Genomic DNA, 24925 nt, shown 5'->3' on the forward strand with positions numbered 1-24925 from the left:
AAAAAGTACGATAAGAGTTTTTCACTGCAAATGACATGTACTTTTTCATTATACATTTTGTATACTAACAAAGATAGCCGTGTTTCCTTCGCTTCACCATTTCATACCACTGCGGCACATCGCCCATGTGACAACCTGACACACACAGTTCGATACAACCCAGTCTGCCCCCATTTAATATTTTAATACCGGTCAGCGTATACTACGGGGAGGGGCACTGTGGTTTCTTAGCCTGAAAGCATGACATTAAAAGATTACCATTACGGAATATGTATGATAAGAACATTCTTGAGTTAAATTTTAACGTATCTTGTTAACATGTTTCGACCTATTTTCGGTCATCTTCGAAACTGGTCGTTGTTGGTCTTGGCGCCTCTTGTTTTTTGTGTGGATGCGTTCGTAGTGTAGACACAGGAAACAAGAGGCGCCAAGACCAACAACGAGCAGTTCCGAAGATGACCGAAAATAGGTCGAAACATGTTAACAAGGTACGTTAAAATTTAACACAAGAAAGTTCTTATCACACATATTCCGAAGTGATATAGTGTTAAAAGTTGTGTAATAAAGATGGATTACCACTAATACAGTCCACCGCTGTGGAGTGACAGTTAGCATGCCTGACCGTGAAACGAGCGGGCCCGAGTTCAAATCCTGGTTGGGACAAGTTACCTGGTTGAGGTTTTTTCCGGGGTTTTCTCTCAACCCAATAAGAGCAAATGCTGGGTAACTTTCGGCGTTGGACTCTGGACTTATTTCCCTAACATTAAAATCTTCATCTCATTCAGACACTACATAACCATAGCAGTTGAAAAAGCATAGTAAAATAAGCAATAAAAAGCATTAATGCATAACTATAACAACGTTATTACTACTGCAAGTACTGGTAGTACTATTACCCAATACAACTGCCATCACTATTACTAACATTTCTACCATTAGGCATAGGGGAGACCCGGGCAAAACAAATAACCCGGGCAAAGAGAATAATGCATATTTCTTAGAAACGCCAACAGTTAGCGCTTTCTGCAATGCTGGGGAAGAATCCCAACCAGATTTTGTTGCTGGAACTGACTTGTCATTCTAGCTAGTAAGAGAAGAAGTCAGCGTGTGTTTGAAGAAAATTGACTGTTTTCTTAAAATATTTGAAGGTAAGAGAAACAAATGTACAACACACAATACTGCAGAAACTTTTTGTTATGTGATAGTAATATAATATATAGGCGATACGATTACTTCTAAAGTGCCGACTTACGAAAAAGATTATTGACGTTTATGTTTGTATAACCTTAAATGAAAAGCGAAATGGCGTCTGCGGGCAAAGTGAATAGGGCAAAGTGGATAACTTATCCGCTTTGCCCTGCCACCTTCATTTGACTATATAAGTGTTAGCTGTATTTTTTTTATGTATTTATCTATTGTAATAAAGCAAGTTAGATCATTTTACGTAGTGGAAGCATTAAGTCACACTAATTAAATTATAAATCAGTAACACTGATCTTAATTTTTACTTGAAAAGGTCGTAATGTGTGTTCAGATGCTTTAATTTTTCAAGAGGAAAACGGAACAAGCCAAAAGGTTTGAAGAAGCCATGACGAAAGCACAGGAAGAAATAAAATCTTCCAATCATTGGTTCTGCTATCTGATCATACAACCATAATGTGTTTGTTGATGAAGATTTTGCTCCAGATCAACTTACAGATCGCCCACTTGAGATAGAAATCAGCGAAACGACAGCTGGCTCAGATTTAACCAATTCTGCGGTGCCAGCTTCTTCAGCGGCTGAAGAAACAGTTAATGCTCACTCAGAATCAACCACCTCTGTGATGTCTTTATCTTCAGAGATTGAAGGAATATTCAATACATCAATTACACTCAGATTTTCAGTTCCGGTTACACCAAAACCCTCACCATCGTCAGCAAGAGAATCCAAGTCAGTTCTTTTGATTTAGACCAGTGCCAAAAATGGATGCTCGAAAGATACGAGGTAAACGAAGAAAATGTCAGCGCTCTGAAGTTTTTACATCTATACCGATTAAAAACGTTGAAAGAGAAGTAACTTATGGGCAGGAGCAAAAGCAGAAGAAATCCAAGTTTTCAGTGCTAGTGAAACGTCGACTTGTTCAAATTTGTATAGCACTTAGCTCTCGAAATTTTTAGATCAAAAGCCACTGTACAAAAATAATGCCGTTTTAGGGCTAAACCACGCTGTATTAAAAAAAACCAGTTTCAGAGTGATCGAAACTGATTCAGACGATTTGCTACAACTAACTGGCCCTTGATAAGAATGTTAGAACTAAGGAAGAAACATGTTGTTTCATGTTTTCTTGTTTGCAGCAGTCATACTCAATAAAAATATTTTCAGCTGACGGCTATACTGTATATGGAAATAGTCCATCAGTTGTTTATTACTTATTTATTTATTATTTAAATTTAAATGTACAGAATACAGAATATAATTACAACAATAGAAATAGAAATAAAATAATACAATCAATATAAAAAGAAGATACAGTAATATTAACAAAATTTGAGGACCGAATGAGCAGCGCTCGTGTTCGGTCGCAGTTCAGGTATATTATTAATAGGCCTATAAGAGAATATACAAAATAATATAAAATAGGAACTGAAATTAAAATTGCAGCTACAGTGAAATTATATAATATAATATATTAATATAAGAGGAATATAGAAAATAAAATAAAATGGGAACTGAAATTAAAATTACAGCTGCAATGAAATTATGTAATATAATATTAACATAGAGAAGAATAATATCGTACGTGAATAAACTAGGACAATTTATGAAAAATATATATTCCGAAATTATAGAATACAAATATAATATAGGCTGATTAATTCATACACATAGGCTATAAATTTATTTAATCAAATTCAAGACTTTAAAACGTTTTTAATTTTCTTGTTATATGTTAGTGGGTTACATGTTAGAAGTTCTGGATGTAATTTAGCTGAAGAATTATACAACCGAGGGCCAAAATTAATGCTATGCTTTAGACCAGCAGATGTGAAACATCTGGTTCTACTAATGTTCAATTATTATTTCGTCTTGTACCACGATTACGTGCCTATAATATAAACTTATTACGATTTTTATGATAAAATTTTAACAGAGTAGGCCTATATTTATAAATTTGTTCAATATTAAATGCATTAAATTCAGAATAAATTAATTTAGTTGGATAATCAAAACGTTGTTGTTGTTGTTGTTGTTGTTGTTGTTGTTGAAAATAGGTTTCCTATATAAATTTATCATTAATTATAATTTGTTATTTACATTCATACTACCAGTTACGTATATTTTAAAACTGATTTATTATTTTAGATGCAGTATAATCGAAACCTGAAATAATATTTACAGACTTAAAAAATATTTTCTGTTCAATATATACCAGCGATCATCAGCACAGTGCAGCCTCGGATTAACGTCTCTTACCCGCGGATAAGAGATGCACTGGCTTGCATCCGTGTCTGCTGGCTGGTATGCTTTCTCCCTCTCCCTTCCGCACGACGACGGTGCATATTTCTATACACTCCTTATCCATTATTCATTTCAGCGAATGCTGACGACCACTCATATATACACTAATAAAATACAGTTACTATACAACGTATATAAACAAAAGTAAATGTTATCAAATACGTACTGGAAAAATTGAGCTTTTTATTAAAAGTAATATAAACTAATTTTTAGATGAAATATGATGCTGTAAAGCACCTCGTATGAATATAAAAAGTCCGGCTATTTACAATTTTTAACTTGAAGGATCACAGAAACTGTGTGTTTGGTAATGAGTAGGGCTAGGACTTTGATGACCTATAAATCATGAAAAAAAATATCCTAAAACAATGCATTTATGACCTAAAAATATTTACTTTAATTAATTATTTTGCCTTATGTAGTTTCTATGTATGATCGTTCACTTCTGCTTCGGCATGTGGACGTCTGGTCGGTCTTAGCCCTTCATGGGCTGTAGCGCCATGGATTCTTTACTTTTAGTTTCCACGTAGTCTATCACAAGGCCACTCACAAGATATAGAGGAGTCTATACTGAAGGGGTGGTTGGACTGACCCATTACATGGGTGTACTACGTTAAAATGGCAATATTTGTGTAGAAAAACGATTAAAATATTGTATAAAATAATGGGTATTAATGGACAAAATATGTAAAGAAGATATCAAAGGAAATAATAGTAAATTATGCAACGAGCCTATAATGATAGTAATTAAGACGCGAGTATGTTTTCATACGAGCTTCTTAATTACCATTATAGTCAAGTTTCATACGACTTTTTATGCTCGACCGTATTGATTTTTTCCGGCAATTGGTGAAATGAATTTGCGGGAATGTGCTTTGTGAAAGGCTGGAAGATGAGGGTGAATTGATGTTAATTTGTGTGTTGTTTTTTTCGACTGAGTTTAATATTGTCTAACGTCGCGCTAGTTGTCTTTCGATTGCATATCCGAGAATAATCGATACTTGCGCTTTCATATTGCTACAATGATATTTTGTGATTGGTGGAACACCTGAACTTTAATGAATAGGTGTACTTTAATGAGGTCCATTAAAGTGCTGCTACCAGGTGTATAATTACTACATTTCGGCATGGTCGAGCATAAACATTATTTTACATTAATAAAAGGGATTTATGGCCAAAATTAAATGAAAATGCCTAAAAAAATGACCGAATAAAACGAAAGATGCTCTTATGAGTTGAAGCAGGCAAAAAATGCAAAAGAAATGCCCTAACAAATATGTCTTAAAACACCCAGTTTATCACATAACATATAAATACTCGAGCAGCAATGTTTCTGGCTGGCTATAAAAAAAGATGCAATTTCATCAAAATCCTAGCCCTAGTAATGAGTGTGTATTGAAGACGTTTGAAATAGCAATAAACTTTTCGAGAAGACAGAAGTATTTCGTTTGCTAGTTGTACGCGTGTCGTCCACTACAGTAAAAGCTCCATATAATAGGGGAAACCCGGGCAAAGCGGATAAGCTAAGAATAAACAATGCCACAGGCTATATTTTGGTGCTCCCGAAATAAAAACTTCATGACTTTGGTTGTGACACATGTTGTCCACATATCTACAAAACAGCAATTCGTTTCTCGTACCTACGGAGAGTGATATAATCTGAGAAAGAAAATATAGTTAATTATTCGCTTTGCCCGGGTACACGGGCTAGAATGAAGACAAGTCAGTTCCAGCAGCAAAATCTGGTAGGGATTCTTCCCCAACATAGCAGAAAGCGCTACCTGTTGGCGTTTCTAAGAAATAGGCATTATTCTCTTTGCCCGGGTCTCCCCTACTTAATCTTGTAGCTTCCTGTGCGATAGTACGTGCCCTGGTTATTACCTTCACTGTCATCAATTAACTATGCATTATCTTATATCGATCATTATTAGTTTATCTCAGGTATGCTCATTCTCTGACTCCCGGTTACATTCTGTAATCACAATCTTCCAATGTAGAGCGTGCTGTTCCTCGTTCGAAGCCCGACGGATGACTGCGGAAGGCAGTTCAAGTACTTAGTAAATGTACGAACAGTGCGGGACAATGACAGTCAAAACCTTCTGTAAGCAAACGATCATTGCGTACAGTGTGGAAGGAAGACTTTTTTTTTTGTTGTGCGTTCGGTGAAAACGTAAAGTGTTTACTATGTTGTAAGGTACTGTCAGGACTTCTACTGAGCAACATAAAACAACATTATAGGCTCTGCCACCCAGAACATGCCGAAGTGACAGGGAAGCTGTTTTCTGTAATATGTATTCATATACGAACGTTATTATTATTGTTATTATTATTATTATTATTATTATTGTTATTGTTATTATTATGATTATTATTATTATTATTATTATTATTATTATTATTATTATTATTATTATTATTATTATTGTGGTGGTGATTTTATTCCAGCAGAAATACATGTTTTGATCAAATAATTTTTCAGGGGTGCAACGTGCACTACAGCTTCAACAATTGAAAGCACTTTATGAAAGGCCAAATATTGAAGAAAGTCGAACAATTCAGAGTCTATGTTGAGGAGCAAGTTATGTAGCATGTTGGGTATTAGCGAAGGCACTAAAACCCTTCACAAATGGTAAACTTGTAAAGAGATGTATGGTACCTGAACAAAATATAGTTAATTATATCTCTGTAGTCTACTGGAACAGCTCAAATTTGATTTCACAGAACATAGATTTAGTGATTTTAGACATATGGAGAGTGATATTAATCTTTTTGTTAACCTTTCATAATAAATTTAGTACAATCCGTGAGAATGCAGTTCCAGGACAAGTTAATTGATTTACAGAGTAATGTATAATTCAGAACTAAATGCAGAGAATATGACTTGACAAGCATAAAATTATTAATAAATGAATAAAACGAAATATTCCAAGATGAGTTTATTGGCTGTCACTATGTTAGCTACCTTCGCCTCGACATAAGTGTGCGAACAATTATTTTCGAGAATGAAGGTTGTTAAGTCCAAACATAGATTCCGATTAACAGATGAACATCTTCTGAGCGGTAAATTCGTTGGAAATAGGTTTCCGATTACTTGCAGAAAAGAATGCACAAGTTGAATAGACCGCAATGTATGGTGGAATATGAAAATAACATTATTTATGATATAATAATATCATAACTATATTAAATATGATAAATAATGTAATAACTGAATATTACAGTGTATACTTAGTCCTTTTTCAAATTCAGTTTCTTATCCGTATTTGTAAGACAGTGAGAACTATGCCACGGGCGGTGCTGCAATGTAGTTGCGGAGCCCGTACACTGTGTGTGTTATGCAGTGCAGTATCATCCGTGTAATCGGTGCTTTTACAATTTTGAGCTTACCTGGTTTATCTCATCATATCCACTAAAGGAGATTCAAGAATAATTTAAAAAGTTGTGTATAAAGTGCAAATTAAAATTAAGGCGACATTTAACATTTAATTTTTTTAAGGTGACATGTATTTATTTAGCCTGACGAGTTACTTCCTTGGTTTGAATTGTAAATTATTTAAAAATAGCGTGTAAGTGGTCTTAGACTAGAAATGTTTAGTTTAAATGTAGTTCTGTTTATAAGTACAGTATGCATAAGGGTGTAATTATTCGACTTATTTGAACTGTTGTGTCAGTGAAGCGAGGTGAGTCAGTGAAGTTATGGTTTTACAGTGCAGTGAATAGTTCCGATCAGTGATAATTTATAGCGTCAATGAAATGTGTTCCATAGTGTCAGTGAAATGTGTGCTAAAGTGTCAGTGAAATGCGTTATAGTGCCACTACAGTGAGTGAGATGAGAATAAAGTGAAAGACTATTGAAATTTATGTAGGGCCTGTACATAATAATGTAGGTTGTAATGTAAAATTAGGTATTTTATTTATGTTTTATTATTATTGTGTTAAAGTATATTGTGTATTCTTATTGTATTGTGTATAAAATTGTAGGCCTATTGTGTATTGTATAATTGTATTGTGTATTGTAAATATTGCTTATCATTTCTTTATTGTGTATTGTTTATATTGTGTATACCACTGCCACCGGGTGCATGCCCACTTGCAGTGTAAATAAATACATACATACTTACAAAAAGGCCTATAAAATCTATTATACTTGATTGCTAATTTTCCATGGAAGGAAAAAAGACCATACAAATTTCTAAGTGCTATCCACCAATTCACAACTCATTGAATTTACCACGAGCCATTATATTCATTAAGTTGCGCTAGTACGCCAGCATGTCAGTCAGTCTGTGAGTCAGTGGAGCGTATCTCATTTTGATGAACTAAGTTGAAGTTTAAAGACTACTTTAGAGTCGGTCGTAAACTCTGGAGTTTGATAATTAGATGGTATACTGAAATTCTTGCAAGGGTTGCATTGCTGAATTTTCTGTTTCCTCCCTCTGTTGGGTAAGGGTGTATTTACGGCACAGTTCCTCCACCCTCCCGCTTTCTCCGCGGCGGCATCCCGCCAGCTGACTCCGCAGTTTGCGTATCGACTGCAGAGATTGAAGGGCTCATCAGTCTCGCTGACGGACGAGACGCGCGTTGATCGCTTCCGAATTAATGAAAATCTTATCCCTATCAGGAAGCAGAGGTTTACAGTGTCAGTCCAGTTAATGTGTTTCCTACACATAAGCATTAGTTACTATCAAATTGAATTTATTGTTATTATTATTATCGTTATTATTATTATCATTATTATTATCATTAATATTATTATCATCATTGTTATTATTATTATTATTATTATTATTATTATTATTATTATTATTATTATTATTATTATTATTATTATTATTTCAAAGGAAATTTATTTCATTATATTCGTACAGATTTCTGCCTAATAACTCTTGGTATAACTACAATAAAAAATGCGAGCACTTTAAATGTCGAAGCCTGTATGTCAGACGTCATGATCTCGATTACTTATTCTTATGTAAGGTCCTTAAATTTACAATTCATTTTTATATTTCAATATGCCTAGTGAATTATTAAATAAGTATATAATAAATTTTCAATCTTAAGACATATCAACTTGCAAATGTTTATTTGCTATTTAATAAGCTATATGAACGTTTTCGCCGTTTATGGCATCTTCAGATAAAACAAAAACATATAATCTGAACCTATAATAATAATAAATTATGCAAATAACAAGAATAAAGAACAATGTATGTACGCAATGCATGAGATTCATGAGCTTTATGTAAAATGTGAAATAATACAGGATGATTGTTGATATAATCTTTAGATTTGAAATTGAATTGGACGGATATTTTATACATATAGCTCATGTTACAAATAAAATATACAATTATGATTAAAATTTGTCAATAATATTAAAATGTATAATGATGATTGATAAAATAGATTTTAAGAATAGTCATTAGTTGAGGATTGTCGTAGGGTATACGATAATTTGCGTAGATGATGTTCGTGTGTTATGTATGTATTTCATCTGAAAATTGAAATGGAGAAATAATAATAAGTACAAAATAAATGCAAGTTATTATATAGAGACACAGATAATTATTATAAAAGTACTTACTGAAAAAACGTTCGCTAATGAACTAAATGTTATTTTATGTCGGAGATTACTGTTTCAATTTATTATCTGACTTGATGACATCTTATTGATTATAAATGACTGTTACGTGCAATCAGATTTGTTGAGATATTATTTGAAATGCTCGTTGGTTATGGATGTCGTAGAGTATACGTTGATTTTCGTAGTAGATAAATCGTAAGTTAAGTATGAATTTCAATCATTCACTGAAAGTTAAGTAGAGAAAACGGCGAAAACGTTCATATATCTTATTAAATAGCAAATAAACATTTGCAAGTTGATATGTCTTAAGATTGAAAATGTATTATATACTTATTTAATAAGGTCCTTAAAGGTGACATTAATTGTCAATCTTTCTTAAACAGTGTCAGCCTTCATATTCCTATGGACATGAGACATCACAAACTCTTCTATATTAGAAATTCTAAATCTTCCTCGCGGTCTCCAGATGTATTAAACATGCTAACTTACATGTAGGCGATTTTGATCCATTCAATGTATAGAAGTATTAGAATATGGCAATGTCTTTGCTAATATTATTTGCATAATCCTTATACACAAATTGGTAGTAAGAATCAACTCCTTTCCCTAATATTTTATAGTATTAATTCTTGTAAATTAATTATTGTAATCTATGTTCTTTATTTTGTTAACTCAAGTATTTAATTTGTACCATAGTTTTTCATTTTAATGTATTAACTGTATCACTGTGCTGGACTTTTATTGGCCAATGGCTGTTGTCCAGCACATAAATATCAATAAATAAATAAATTATTATTATTATTGTTATTATTATTATTATTACTATTATTATTTGTGTATTGTACTGAACTATAATTGGCCTCTGGCTGTTGTTCACCACACAAATATTAATAATAAATAAATTATTATTATTATTATTATTATTATTATTATTATTATTATTATTATTATTATTATTGAATGGGGTTCACATTACAATTCTACTGCATCGGTTAAATTCGAAATCATTCAAAGGAAATTTTTGTCCCTATGTGCTTTTAGGTTTTTATCAAATTCATCTGTTTTCAATTATGAGCGTACTTGTAAATATTTTAGCCTTTCTAGCCTTTATGCCAGACGTCTTGTACTTGACTACTTATTCTTTTGTAAGGACTTAAAGGGTGATGTTTATTGTGAATCCTTCATAAGCAATATCTACCTTCGGGCCCCTACGAATGGTTTAAGTTTTCAAAAAAAAAAAATGTTATACCTATAAGCCAAAAAATCTCTCTCTCTCTCTCTCTCTCTCTCTCTCTCTCTCTCTCTCTCTCTCTCCAGTTGTCAGATGCATGAAAGCTGACAATTTACATTGTATTAATTCAGATCCGTTTAATGTATAGTTTGTTGTTTGGTTATTCTTATATTAAGTATACACATCAAAATCACATTCATTTCAACTTCATTCGTTTGTGTTGTTTTTGAGCTTTTCTGTATCATGTATTTTGCAGTTATCTATTCATTTGTCATTATTGTTTATCTGTATTTGTCTCTAACTACTTTAATAATTATTTTGTGCACTGTTTTTGTAATTCCTTGTTCGCTGTAATTCTTGTGCTAACTTTTATCTTGTGCTGAACTGTTATTGGCCCCAGGCTGTTGTACAGCACAGTAAATATTAGTAAATAAATGAATGAATAAATGAATGAATGAATGAATTATTATTAATGTTACAATTATTATTAGTTGATGCCCTAAAGAAAATCACAGAATAATGATCAACAAAATGATCTTAAATTTCTGAAAATATGACATTAAAATTACAAAAATGACCAAAATTTTAATAACAATGATAGTAATAATAATAATTACTCATATTATTATTATTTATTATTATTATTATTATTATTATTATTATTATTATTATTATTATTATTATTATTATTATTATTATTATTATTATTATTATTATTGAATGTCTCCGAAATCACGCCAATGTGTACATTTAAATATTAGGAGGAACTGAAATTCCCAAACATACCTCCTATTCAGCATTGCAGTAAAGAGCCATCGCCATTCGTAGGATCTCGGGTTTAAAGGATTGCCGGTTGCTTTACTTTCGGTAATTTTGAGTCTTCACTTGTGAGTAACAATATGCTAGCTGGGGCAATGCGGCATCAGTATTTGTTCTGTTCTGTTGCGTTGCGTTGCGTTGCGTTGGAGGAAGCACTTAACACATGACCAGGAGTTAAGGCTGATGCAACCATAAGAAAAATTCGTGTATGACGCAATTGAATGTGTAAGCAGTCTGCAGTACGTTCTAGAATGTAGACTGCGACTACAACGTAAAAAATGCCTGTTGAAAAGCAGAAAAGGACATTTTCATTTTTCTTATTTCCCTCCTTTTTCCTCATTTTCTTGACATTCGTTTCAATTTCACGCGAAACTTCTTGTACTATATTCGACTTACAAGGTGAGAAAAACTGTTAATTACGGTTTGGTATGATAGGTTTACTCTTTCCCCCTCTTTATGTTTTTTTTTTATTTTCCTCCATTTCTTTCTTATTTTAATCACATTTCTTTCCATTTTCACGTAAAATATCTATAATCGACCTACGAGGAGATAAAAATTGTAACGTCTTGACATCAAAGTTTACTCTTACGTCATTCGAGATACCATGCAAACAGAATTTCTGTATAACATTATAAATATTGATTTACTTTCTTATAATTGTCCATATTCGGTTACTAAACAGTGCTTGCACTACTGTCATTAATTCATAGTCTCCCCTCAAAACCTTTCGGCAGTGTCATTTGACAGTAATAATACTGAACATTTCATATACCGGTATTTGTTGATTGTTTGTTTGTTTACTTTTTCTTTCCACGTGTTTGTTACAATATGAAGTATCGTATAACAGATATCTGAAGTCTGTGGAAATCACACACACCAACTATTAGACTATAACATGGATTTCTGTTCTATTGCAGGGGCGTGGGCTATGCCACCGCACATACAGGGTCCTGTGTTTCTGCAGGAGCCGCCTCCATGGCTAGAGTTCTCCAACTCTACAGGAGCCATGCTAAGCTGCTCTGCGCATGGCAGTCCTCCACCGGAAATTCGCTGGGTCGACTCTTCGGACAAGGAACTCCCACACCTGCCTCGACTAAGGTAAGTGCCTACAGTACATTCTTTTTATATACGTTGCCGCATAATTTATGTATTCCTAGAGTCATTGCTTTATTTCATAGCCTGTGTGAGTGGCCATTTGAAGCTCGTACGTGTTATTGCATACGGTGAGCACTTTAAGTGACATGCGTACTATTTCCCTCAACAAACAAAAACGCATATAAGAGAGTGCTGTAGTCAAATAGTAATGCATTCAAGGGTAATAGAAAGACCAGCGTCGCCAATTCTGAATGTTATGTAGCCTATATTTTTTTCATACGATTCTGTGTATGTCATATATTAGAGAGCACAATGCTAGTAAGAAGAATATGCAAGGCAAATACTTTAAGTGGCATGCGTGCTAATTTTTCTGCACCAAGCAGTAACGTGGGAAAGACAGTAGCCTACTGTGCACAAAGTTGTAAAATGATTATAATTATGTAATTTGTCACTTCGCAGATAAAAGTTGTTACACACCTTCAATCCCGATTGCAATGTATGTGTTAGTGTTATAGAAGGGAAGCTCTGCGTATGCTATATTCATAAATTTAATGTGGTACTTATGCACAGCAAATGCTTTTAGTGTTACGAAAGATCGCTTGCTGATAGACTACATTCGAAATGATATTGTACGCCAAGAATATTATAAATAAATGATGTAGTGTTTCTTTACGCGGTGTGCCGTAGCTGTCAGATGCCGCCTGGCGAGCAACAGTCACTTGTGGGAAAGCGACTGCATGAATCCACGAAATTTTACGTTTTAATCAAGTGAGAATGGAGGTGAAGGTCAGTGTATGTTACGCATAAGACTTAATGAAAACATCTTCGGCAATCCTGACGTGTTGGTATTCTCTAGGGGGAATGCAGATCATATTGGAGAATTTCTTACATGAAATAGAGAGACATCTAGCGGCATCTGCATTCAATAAATTATTGAAGTAACAGGAATTAAATACATATCGGTAATATGTGTTATTTATTTGGAGATGTAAGAGAAATTATGACATTGTTGTCTATCATTTCAGCATGTCACAGAAAACCAGGACCAGAATATAATAATAATAGACTGATAATAATAATAATAATAATAATAATAATAATAATAATAATAATTATTATTATTATTATGAGATAATACCCTTGAGACTTTTACCTACGTCTTAAGAAAAACTACAATGTCGTGACATTTACCACAGAATACAAATTAACACTAATCATCTTTAACTGCAATAAAGTTATAAATGAAGATAAAGGAATTCCGCATATAAAAATAGTTCTGTTAACATTCCGTCATTGAGAATGAATACACTTATTAAAGTTTGAAATGTGCATACACATGCGGATGAAGGCATGCCAACGACTGGTGACATCATATCGGAGTTCATAGCCTTCTGGGTTGTTCAGCGACTTCCCTTCCTGTTACCCTAGATCATATATGTATTAGATATGTCGGGCTTATAGGCTTTGAGGTTAACAACTTTTGTCACGTTTACTACGCTGCCATCTAGTTGTTACATAAGGAGTCACGTCATAATTCCCATTTGAATTGCATTAGCAACTGTCCTGCCATCTCGTGTTCGTTTACGGCGGACGGGTGGCGATCCTGGCGGTTGTTCTCTTCAAATTGCTGCCGATTTTAACGTAGCGAGGAGTTACCGCTTACATATATGATCCAGGTTATTACACAATGCAGTTTATTTACAACTTTATTAACTTTTTTCTAGACGCTTGTATAATGCGTTACAATATTTCTAAAATGTTTCCTAAGTTGACCGTAGATCATAGATCAATAGATAAAGTGCTATAGGGTAGTTATACCCTAGGAACAATAGTACAATTGCGGAAAAAATTCATTCAAACGCCAAATGATCGGTTAGTGATTTATTTGGTGGTTTAAATTTATCACAGTTCAAAAAGTATAACATTTCTTATTAATAATCAGTGGATACGGGATAACTTAAGGAAAAGTGAAGTTGTTTCGTGTCGGAGTATATGGCACGTACCGCGCCGTTCGTCTTTCGTGTACCTGGCGAGTACAGCAGCGTACATAACGAAGGAACCCCGGTCCACATTGCAACGCAATGTGTGCAGTTGTGGTATCCTGCTCAAGTATTTAGTACGAGTTGAATAGTGTAGTGCTGATCCATTCATAATGTCGAAGTCAAAACGTTAAATTCGCTTAGAGATACGAAATGCAATTAAGCGTATGAGAGTGACATTTTATGTATTAACGAAGACAATATCGTGTGTAATGTATGTAAAATTGAAATAAAAACCAGAACAACTCAGGCTATAGAGAAACATTGCAACAGTACATCACACAGGAAATGCGTTGAAATTAAATCTGAGGAATCATCATCATCATCATAATCATCATCATTTAATTGTGTGGGTCTAAACGACACGTGCAACATGATGCTCAGTGCAAATACTCCTCTAAAGAAATTGAGTGATCCCCATTTTAGAGTTTTTCTTCAGAAATTCTCTCGATACAAAAACTGTTTAAGCAATAGGCAACGACGATTCAGCTTCGAAAACTTATGAGAATATATCGTCGTTTACTGCAACGCTGGTAATTGCATCAATGATGACGAGAACTGAACTTGCAACTTATGTGTTACACTACTACAGTACGTTATTTTTCTTTTCCTTCTGACTATACGGAGATACAGTAGCATGTTGACGTCGTCTGTTTACGTTTAAATCTCTTGAGCCAATGGTCTGAATGAAAAAATGTAACATATAGTAAATGTGCACCTACATTCAACGATAAGGCATCCCGCATCCACTGTCTATTTATTAATATAAGTTTTTACCAGATAGTTTTACTGCGCTGTAGTATGGTAAGAAAAGGTTTGGCTACCCCTAGTAGGGGGGCCAACCTTGTACGTGAGTGTCTTCCCTCCCTTTTGGACTGTGAAGACATATTAAAAGCACAAAGAACAGATATAAATCACACATAATAATATTATATCCGTTATTTATGGATTTCTTGCATAGAACGGGGTCTGCGGGCTGCAGATACGGAAGGCGGAGAACGCGGCTCCCTCCAAGAGGACTGACCGACTCCAAATTGAATTTTCCTACCCTTTAGCTTCTTTTTCTCCCTATCGTATTTAAGACGCAGCATCTTGTTACGTACCCGTTTATCTGATCTCCTTCATTTCACAGAAGGAGCAGAGTAATTGAAACTTTTAATTAAGCCCCAGGTAAGTGTATTCTTAGCTCCATTCTCCCGCGTTGCTATTGAATTCTTATCTGATTAATTTAGATAACTTCTCAGCATCAAAAAGAGGAAAAAATTAAATGAAAATAACATAATATCGGTTCAGATTAAATTTAAAACTTTTAGTTTAACACAGGTTTCTATGGAAATAAAAACAGAAGACGAATTTGTTATTAACTCGGTATATAAGACCAGTTTGCTGACGCCAATGCAATCAACTACCGGGTGTTCAGTTCAAAGTGTGTCATGGCTCGCTGTATGCCGCCATATGGCTAGTCGATGAGTCTAGAGAATTCAATCTTCCTATACTTCCTCAGAGGTGTACTACGTATGTGTCAGAGAAGTTGCATAGCAAGTACGGTGTTCATTCTGAAGAGTAGCCGACTTACTGATATGTACGGTAAAGCCGGTAGTGGCAGGAATGTGAACTGTTTGGAAACATGTACTGAGCTGGGTTTTTTCTTACTGTCGGGATATGGGGAGAGGGTTAAGACGATTTCTTACGTATTTGTTGACATTAACTTCAACGGTCAACATGGACACGGAGATTTGATTTGTATTGTGGAATGTTGCCGCATGCAACCGATGATAACATATACCCTGCGTACGACTTGCCCGCGCAAAAAACAGTTCGAAAGAGGTTATGGTAGCACACAGACCGTACAGACCGCCATCTGTTGCTACGACGTTCAAGTTATACCGTACACCGGTCTCAAGCTCAGATTGAACGCCTTGATTAATAGGCAACTTCTCTGACATAAAAGCTGACACTCGCTTCAAATCGCTGACTCACAACAGTGACGTCATGACACACTTTGAAATGAACACCCAGTAGTTTCGCATTTATAATATCCTTTCTCCCTTTCTTCCGATTTCCATATATTTTTTTGTAGGTGTATAGAGGGTGAAACGTAAGTAATATCATTAATTTCCGGGGGTTATTCTTTAAGATATTTCAAACGAAAAATTTAATAAAATTTTGCTTTGTTTTGCTTCCTTTTCGAGATAAAAATTGTTTTCTGTGTAACAATTTATAGCGTATTTTGAGAAAGCCATTGATTTTACTCCCAATATCCTCAGTAAATTATGAGTGTATTATGATAATATGATTGAAAGAATTTTAGTGTTGTCCTTTAAAAGTTCAGAAATTTTATCCGAACAAATGTAAAATTTCAAAATTCACTGCAAACCTAGCATTCTCCAGTCTTTCCTATTTTCTGCCTTCCTCTTTGTCTCCTCATATGATCCATATATATTAATATCGTCTATCATTTGATATATTCTTTTGGTCCGAACTCTTCTCCCGTTCACTATTCCTTCCAATGCATCCTTCAAACGGCAGTTTCTTTTCAACCAGTGACCCAGCCAATTCATTTTCCTCTTCCTGATTAGTTTCAGCATCATTCTTTCTTCATCCACTCTTTCCAACACAGTTTCGTTTCTTATTCACACGCTCCATCCTTCTCCATATCCACATTTCAAATGCTTCTAATTTCTCTTATTGTTAGAATTATTCAGTTTAACGAAATTTCGATATGAAGAAAATTTAGCTACCTTCAGAATTTCGTTGTACTAACATTTGACTGTACTGGACAAATAATTCTATAGGTCTAACACCAAAATATAAAGGCGTAAACTGTCATTTAGAAGTATTTATTCTAACACTTGTAGTTTTATTTAGGAGCATTGAGAAATTTTAAGACTTTATAAAGCTTTAAAAATCTGTTATAGAAACGATTAAAATTTATTCATGCTCATGCAAATTATTATAGTCACGGTGGACAATAACTGTTACTGACAGGTTGCAATGGAGTGAATATGGTGGAATTAATGGAATATGTTAAATTCATAAGGTATATAGAGTGTGAAAGAATACGCTCACAAACTTGAGCCCATGGTACAGAATAGTATTTTAAACAAAAATCGTAATAAAATTTGTTGCCTGTCTCGCACTTAAATACTGATAATTCACTTCGGTCTAAATACAGGTGATTCATTATTACGTGTAAATACTTTGTGTGTGTATTGTACAGGTGAAACTAAGACTAAAACGTTCTATACAACTTTTTCTCAAAACCTTTAATTCCATAGTTCCAGTGGATGGAACCTACGTCGTAGTAACTGCATAGGCATTACTGTTCTCCCACACATTTGGTGTGGAACCTCGATTTCTACCTCCGCGGTTGAATAGGGAAATCTATCGCGCGTTCTTAGAACGCGAATTGCATGGTCTGCTACATGATATCCCTCTTCCAACTCGAGTGAACTTATGGTTTATGCACGATGGTGCTCCTGCGCATTACTGCCGCAACGTAAGGGCGTATCTCAATGCTGCGTATCCAGATCAATGGATAGGCCGCGCAGGGCCAACTCCTTGGCCAGCCAGATCACCAGACATGAACCCTCTGGACTTCTACCTTTAGGGCCGCCTGAAGTCATTTAATCGTTTTAGTGTATGCCTCTGCTGTACCTAACGTAGAAGTACTACAACAGCGAATTAAACATGCGTGTGGAATTGTTCGTAATGAGTTGAACGGGCTGTGTAACATTCAGAGATCACTAAGGCGGCGAGCACAGGTATGTCTTCAAGTTGAGGGACAGCACTTTGAACATGCATTACAGTAAGAATTGTGCAAATATTTAAAGTATAGAAGAAATTGCTTTACATTCTTTACTGTGTTTGGTTTTAGTTCACAAAACGTGCATAAGTGGACTGTTGAGGATATGGGTTTAGTAGCTTTGGTTGTTTTTGTATTGAAGTCCAAATGCACTATACGAAAGTGATAATTAATTTACATTTGGTGTGTTATCCTTTCTTTGTTTGGGAGCGCAAGTTCTACGCAAAATGGCGTTAACTCTGGAATTAAAGGTTTTTGAGAAAAAGTTGTATAGAACGTTTTAGTCTTAGTTTCACCTCTATATTACACACACAAAGTATTTACACGTAATAATGAATCACCGTGTATAAACGTGAAACACGTTTTAAAATAATCCCCTTTAATGGTGACACTTTTTTAAACGTTATATAATTTCTTTGATTGAGTTTGTTGTAATAGTTTATTTAAAATAAAATAAAATGTCTATTTCTTTTAATTTTAGAGGTTTATAAAAAAATCATATATTTTTTCTATTACATATTTTATTATCAAATCTAATTATTGCACTCAGAAGGAATGCATAAACATTCTGTAAAAATATCACATTTATATTCCTACTATGTTCTGAGATAATGCGTCATTAATATTGCTGCAAATCAAGATTTCAGGTATAACTCCCTGTAAAGTTGATTTGAATAATTTCGAGGGAAAAATTGTTCCGGAGCCGGGTATCGAACCCGGGACCTTTGGTTTAACGTACCAACGCTCTACCACTGAGCTACTCGGGAACTCTAACCGACACCGATCCAATTTTTCCCTCTATATTCACAGACCTCAAAGTGGGCTGACACCCGTCAAGCAACCAACTTCGAGTGGACACTAACTCCGTGTGACTTAAATTGTGGCTTTCTGTTAACGAACAGTGACGTGTATTATGCAAATCAAGATTTCAGGTATAACTCCCTGTAAAGTTGATTTGAATAATTTCGAGGGAAAAATTGTTCCGGAGCCGGGTATCGAACCCGGGACCTTTGGTTTAACGTACCAACGCTCTATCACTGAGCTACTCAAATCAAATTATTCAAATCAACTTTACAGGGAGTTATACCTGAAATCTTGATTTGCATGATACACGTCACTGTTCGTTAACTGAAAGCCACAATTTAAGTCACACGGAGTTAGTGTGCACTCGAAGTTGGTTGCTTGACGGTTGTCAGCCCACTTTGAGGTCTGTGGATATAGAGGGAAAAATTGGATCGGTGTCGGTTAGAGTTCCCGAGTAGCTCAGTGGTAGAGCGTTGGTACGTTAAACCAAAGGTCCCGGGTTCGATACCCGGCTCCGGAACAATTTTTCCCTCGAAATTATTAATATTGCTGTTTTAACATTAGTGAAATATGGCTTAACGACTCCCCTTAAATTGTACTATTTATTATTACTACATTATATGTGAGAAGTTTAAATATCCTCCTTTTAACATCGTCTTAAAAGTATAAGTAATCTGTGATGCGGCAGATGAAAAGCATTTTGTATGCAGCAGGTTAGACGAGCTGAAAACTACTCCTGAAGACGAGTTTGTATTGCCTGTGCCTTCTTTTTCGTCTCGCTGCCTCTCCCTCTGTCTCGAGGAACACGAGAAACTTGCCGCTGCGCTGGCCTAGAAGCCGTGGAAGTTGCTGTATGTTAGTTTAATAGTTTGGCAGTTGGCTCGGTTTAACGTTTTTAGTTTGTTTGTTGTCTGTCTCCTTCTATCGTACTATGTCGATACTGTGCTTCTCGCTTTCACGGCACCGCCAAGAAAATATATCCAACCATTAATCCCTCCTATTGTTATTTGTTATGATATGAATATAATGGAAAAACTTCCTTTTCCTTATTATACAGAGTGAACCGTAAGTAATGTAATTAATTTCAAAGGGTTATTTTTTTAGATATTTCAAACAAAAAAGTTTAATACAATTTTGCTCGTTTTTTGCTTCCTTCTCGAGATAAAAATTGTATTATATGAAACATTTCATAGAGTGTTTTGGGAAAGCCATTGATTTAATTCCCAATATGCTCAGTCAATTTAAGAGAGCAGAAGTAATTTATTACGTCTTGAGGATTATTTCATAATTTCTCAACTCTTCAGAAATGTTTTAATAACATGTTGGAACCTACAATACAGCATGAGTTAAAAAAATTCCCATATAGACTTATTTTTACTTATTTACCTAATATAATATATCCATAATTATTTAAAAAGCATTTTAATTCATTTTAGCAATACAAACTCTATCATAATGTTCTCAATCTATTACCACAGTCTAGTATATACAGTCACGAAGCTCAATACGTAGGGAATATGCATCCATAGATAGTTGCTAACCACTAGGATCGCTACTATCGCCTCATTACAGACAATGGGAAATAGTTTCGGCACAGTCTATTGTTCCTAGAACCCTCACAACTCAAGCTTCGTCACTGTATATACTAGACTGTGGTATGACCTTGAGTACAGTGTCAAACGATAAAGTTCTGTTCCCAGTATGGAATCTTTTTGAAGTAAATGCGTTTTTGTGTCTCGTATATCGACATGCTATCCGCTCTTCTGAAATAGGCCCATCAATGAATTTCGTGTGGTGCGTGGGCCGCCTCATTACAGACAATGGGAAATAGTATCGGCACAGTCTATTGTTCCTAGTACTCTCACAACTCAAGCTTCGTGACTATATATACTAGACTGTGCTATTACCTTACACACAAAAAATTATTTGGCCATACAACAATTTTCTAGCGTTGACAGTAAGTTTCAGTAAATTGTTTACCGGTAAATATATTATGGGAAAAAGGAGGTCATTACCAAAACATTTATAGGATGTACTATATTAAGGATCTGCATGTATCACAATAGCCCAACTTCATTGCTTTGTATAATATGGGCAGATTTACAGCACTGTATTAGAATAGCCCTATAGATGTACCACAGTAGCCCACACAGAAATATATTATGATACACTGGGTTTGTTTTAATTTTATCCATTATTATAAATAAAAAATAACTTAACTCCAAATATTTCATATACAGGATGTTAAAAAAAAGTATCCTAAATTTTAGAAGGTGCTAGTATGCATCAAAACAAGGAAATAATATCTAATAAACATGGGTCCTACAACACATACTTTCTGAGATCTGAATACTTGATCATAGAAGGTGCTCAATGTGATGTCCGTTCATGGTTATGCATTCCTCTGCCCTTCGGCGTAAGGAATCACGCACTCTTTGAAATTTGTTTTAATACGTTAATAAGAAAGTCCTGATAACGATCCCCAGTTAATCTCTGTGGTAGTATGTATGGCCCTATTAATCTATCACCAAGAACGTCTGCCCATAAGTTGATTGAGAATCGGGACTGTTGCCTTGTTTCTTCAGCTGCATGAGGATTTTCATCAGCCCACACATGCTGATTACGAAAATTCACAACACCACCTCTGCTGAATCCCGCTCATATCCACGACCAGACTTTTGTTTTCAGTATTCCATCCCAGGAATGTCAACTACGGTATGATTACCTGGTAGTCTGCTGTATTGTAGGTCAGAGAAATGTATTGCCATGAATGGACGTCACATTGAGCACCTCCTATGAACAAGTGTTCAGATCTCAGAAAGTGTGTTGTAGGACCCATGTTTATTAGACATTATTTTCTTGTTTTGATGGATACTATCACCTCCTAAAATATTGGATACTTTTTTCTTAACACTTTGTATGTGTGAAGTAGCACATATAGTTTTTTTTTAATTTATTTATACTTTGATAGAAAATTTACAGCTAAAGATTTTTTTTTTGTATCATAACAGTCCTACTTGACCATGGATAGTGAACCCCATACAAAATTGTAGACCATTTCTCTTCCAAGTTCAATTTTGACGCTGAAAGGCATATAATCCAGGTAGTGAGTTATGAAGTATAAATCTCCCAGCGACACTTGGGCCGTAATACCGATTTTTATCACGCAATTTCTATCAACTTTGATGTGTGGCATTGCTATTGAATATGAATAACTCATTGGCTCGGCAGAGACCATTATTCACGCATAACTCCACTCTGATATGACTCAAAAATTGCGGCTAATGCTGGTTAACTTATGTTCAGCAGGTAAAAGCCCGCCGACATGGTGAATATTTAGTTTTAATTAACTGTCCTTATTTTGCATTTTGCGAGCGCACCTCCGGCGATCGATTAAAACACAATTTTCATGTCACTGATTTTATTTTATTCGTGTGTTTTGCCTTCAGGCTCTCTTTTAATAACAGTCATAATTTTTCAAACATAATTATACGGCCAATTTAATTCTGTTACAAATGTCGCAGCCACAGTCTGCGTATATTTCATTACAAATGCAGATGTCATGGGAATTTGTATAGGCTACATGCATCAGTCATCGATTTCTTATGTTGGGGTTTATTAACAATACCTTAGAAAGCATGCTGAAAGATATTCAGATAGTCAATACAATATGATATAATATAATATTGCTTTATTTGATGTTCAGTCTAATTGACGTATGACAATTTAAAAAAATTAATGACATTTACATATGTAAATGATCATTGGTATTATGAAAATTGAGCAAACTTTTCGCCCTTCGGGCATCATCAGGCATTTTTTTATACAATATCTTGTACATTTTATATCTTGTTGTGGAATATGTACAAACCAATTAAACACAACCTATAATATAATGTTGAACCAACTATTTGAGATAAACTTGTGATGATAAACGATCTAAAATATAAAATACAGGCATAAAATTTTATTTATATATTAAATTTTATACCTGTATTTTATATTTTAGACCGTTAATAATCACAAGTTTATCTCAAATAGTTGGTTCAACATTATATTATAGGTTGTGTTTTAATTAGTTTGTACAGATTCCACAACAAAACATAAAATGTACAGATATTGTATAAAAAATGCCTGATGATGCCCGAAGGGCGAAAACGTTTGCTTAATTTTCATAATACCAATGATCATTTACATATGTAAATGTCATTAATTTTTTTAAAATTGTGATATGTCAATTAGACTGAACATCAAATAAAACAATATTATATTATATCATGTTTATTAACAAGCTCTCTTTTACGGTGATGGGTTGTTAGCCCTTCGCACAAACCCCAAGCTGGAGCATCACCCCTTATCGGCTGTCCACTACTGCTTATTCGCAGCTGTCCTCACATCTGGAGACCGTCTTCTCTATCTGAAATCTGAGGACGCGCCATGTCCCAAAATATATGGGAACAGTATTTATTCATTTCTTAAAACACGTTTAGATAGGAAAGAAATTTCAAGAATACATGATATGAATTCCATTCAGATTTGCGTTTTGTTCTAGGATATGTCAGTTACACAAGACTTTTATAAAATTCCCCCAAAAAATAAATATATTGTAAGATTAATTTATATGTTTAAAAGTATATATACTGAGTGAGTCAGCCAGGGCTAGACCGGCGCCAGTGAAAAGTCGTGTGCGTAGTAACTGCTGCGCCATCGCAGTGAAAAGACCTCTTGCTCGCGTACGTTTCATGTTTAATTACGTAAACATGATCACACAGTGAGGGTGCCGCTGTACACCGTAGATTAAGAGTGCAATAGTGTGTCCATTATGAAATATAGCCTTGAACAAAGAGTGTTTATTTACGACAACTTTGTGAAATACGAATCTTAGACAACAGTTGTAACAAACTTACGTCAGTCATTCCCTGATTTGCCAGAGCCTTCTCAAGCAATGATTTACAATTTAGTGAAGAAATTTCGTACAACTGGATCAGTATTCGATGAAAAACGAACATACGTGAAGCGTGTTCTCACTGAGGAGATGTTAGATGAAATTGGCCACCGACTAGAGAGAAGTCCTGCGAAGCCGTGTAGCTCAACAGGTAGGAGTCTCACAATCTTCAGTGATAAGAGGTACGGAACAATTAAAAATTAAACCTTACAAAATTCGTGTAGTTCAGAGGTTAACGGAACCTGATTATGCAGACTTAGGTTTTGCATGTGTCCCAACAATCAGTGTATGATGAATTACTTGACCACACCTTAATTTTTTATAGTGACGAAGCATGGTTCGACCTCATTGATTACGTGAACACTCAAAACAATCGTTACTGAGACAGTGAAAATCCACACTGTTTTCACAAACAACCGCTACATGACATAGAAAAAGGAATATAGTGTGCAATGAGCGGACGAAGATGATTGACCCCATTTCCTTTGAGGAAGCAGTCAACGCACAGAGATATACATACTTCATACTCCGTCCATTTTTTAATGAACTGAGTGAGGACGAAAAGTTGTAGTAATTTCTTGCAGGATAATGCCACAGCTCACACTGCTTATGTGTCAATGACCGCTATTCAGGAAGTGTTTGATGACAGGGTCGTAAGTCGTGGATTATGGCCAGCTCGATCGCCACATTTAAATCCCTGCGATTTTTTTTATGGGGCACTGAAAATTAAAGTTTACGCGAATGACCCACATTCACTTGAGGAACTAAAACGAAATATCCGGCACGAAATTCCAGCCATTTCGGAGAACGAACCGCAGCGAGTTCCTGGACATGTCTTCAGGAGATGTGCAGTCTGTCATATATCACAAGGACGTCATTGTGAATTCGGTAAGAACATCATTACGCAATACTAACCGCAAAAGCGCTGAACGAATCCTCCGCATATGGTAGCGTCGTTACGTATGAATCAGCCGCCGTGAGTGCGGTTAGGAGTCTAGCCCTGGCTGGTTCACTTTGTACTTTCCATAAAATATGTTATTGTAGTTTACTTAAGTTCAATAATACTTACCAATTAGATAGTTTTGCAGTACATAATGCTTATGA

General features: G+C 34.9%; 1 protein-coding gene across 4 annotated transcripts in view; it reads left to right on the top strand.

The window, feature by feature from the left end:
• LOC138699599 (cell adhesion molecule Dscam1-like) overlaps positions 1-24925 on the top strand; it is a 1432092-nt gene that overhangs the window by 727108 nt on the left and 680059 nt on the right. For all 4 annotated transcript variants that reach the window (XM_069825611.1, XM_069825614.1, XM_069825615.1 and 1 more), the window contains exon 3: positions 12051-12231. In XM_069825611.1, coding sequence (XP_069681712.1) covers positions 12051-12231 — 181 coding nt within the window. The remainder of the gene's footprint in view (positions 1-12050; positions 12232-24925) is intronic.

The sequence above is a fragment of the Periplaneta americana genome, chromosome 5, assembly GCF_040183065.1.
Source record: "Periplaneta americana isolate PAMFEO1 chromosome 5, P.americana_PAMFEO1_priV1, whole genome shotgun sequence".
In the NCBI taxonomy this organism is placed as follows: Eukaryota; Metazoa; Arthropoda; class Insecta; order Blattodea; family Blattidae; genus Periplaneta; species Periplaneta americana.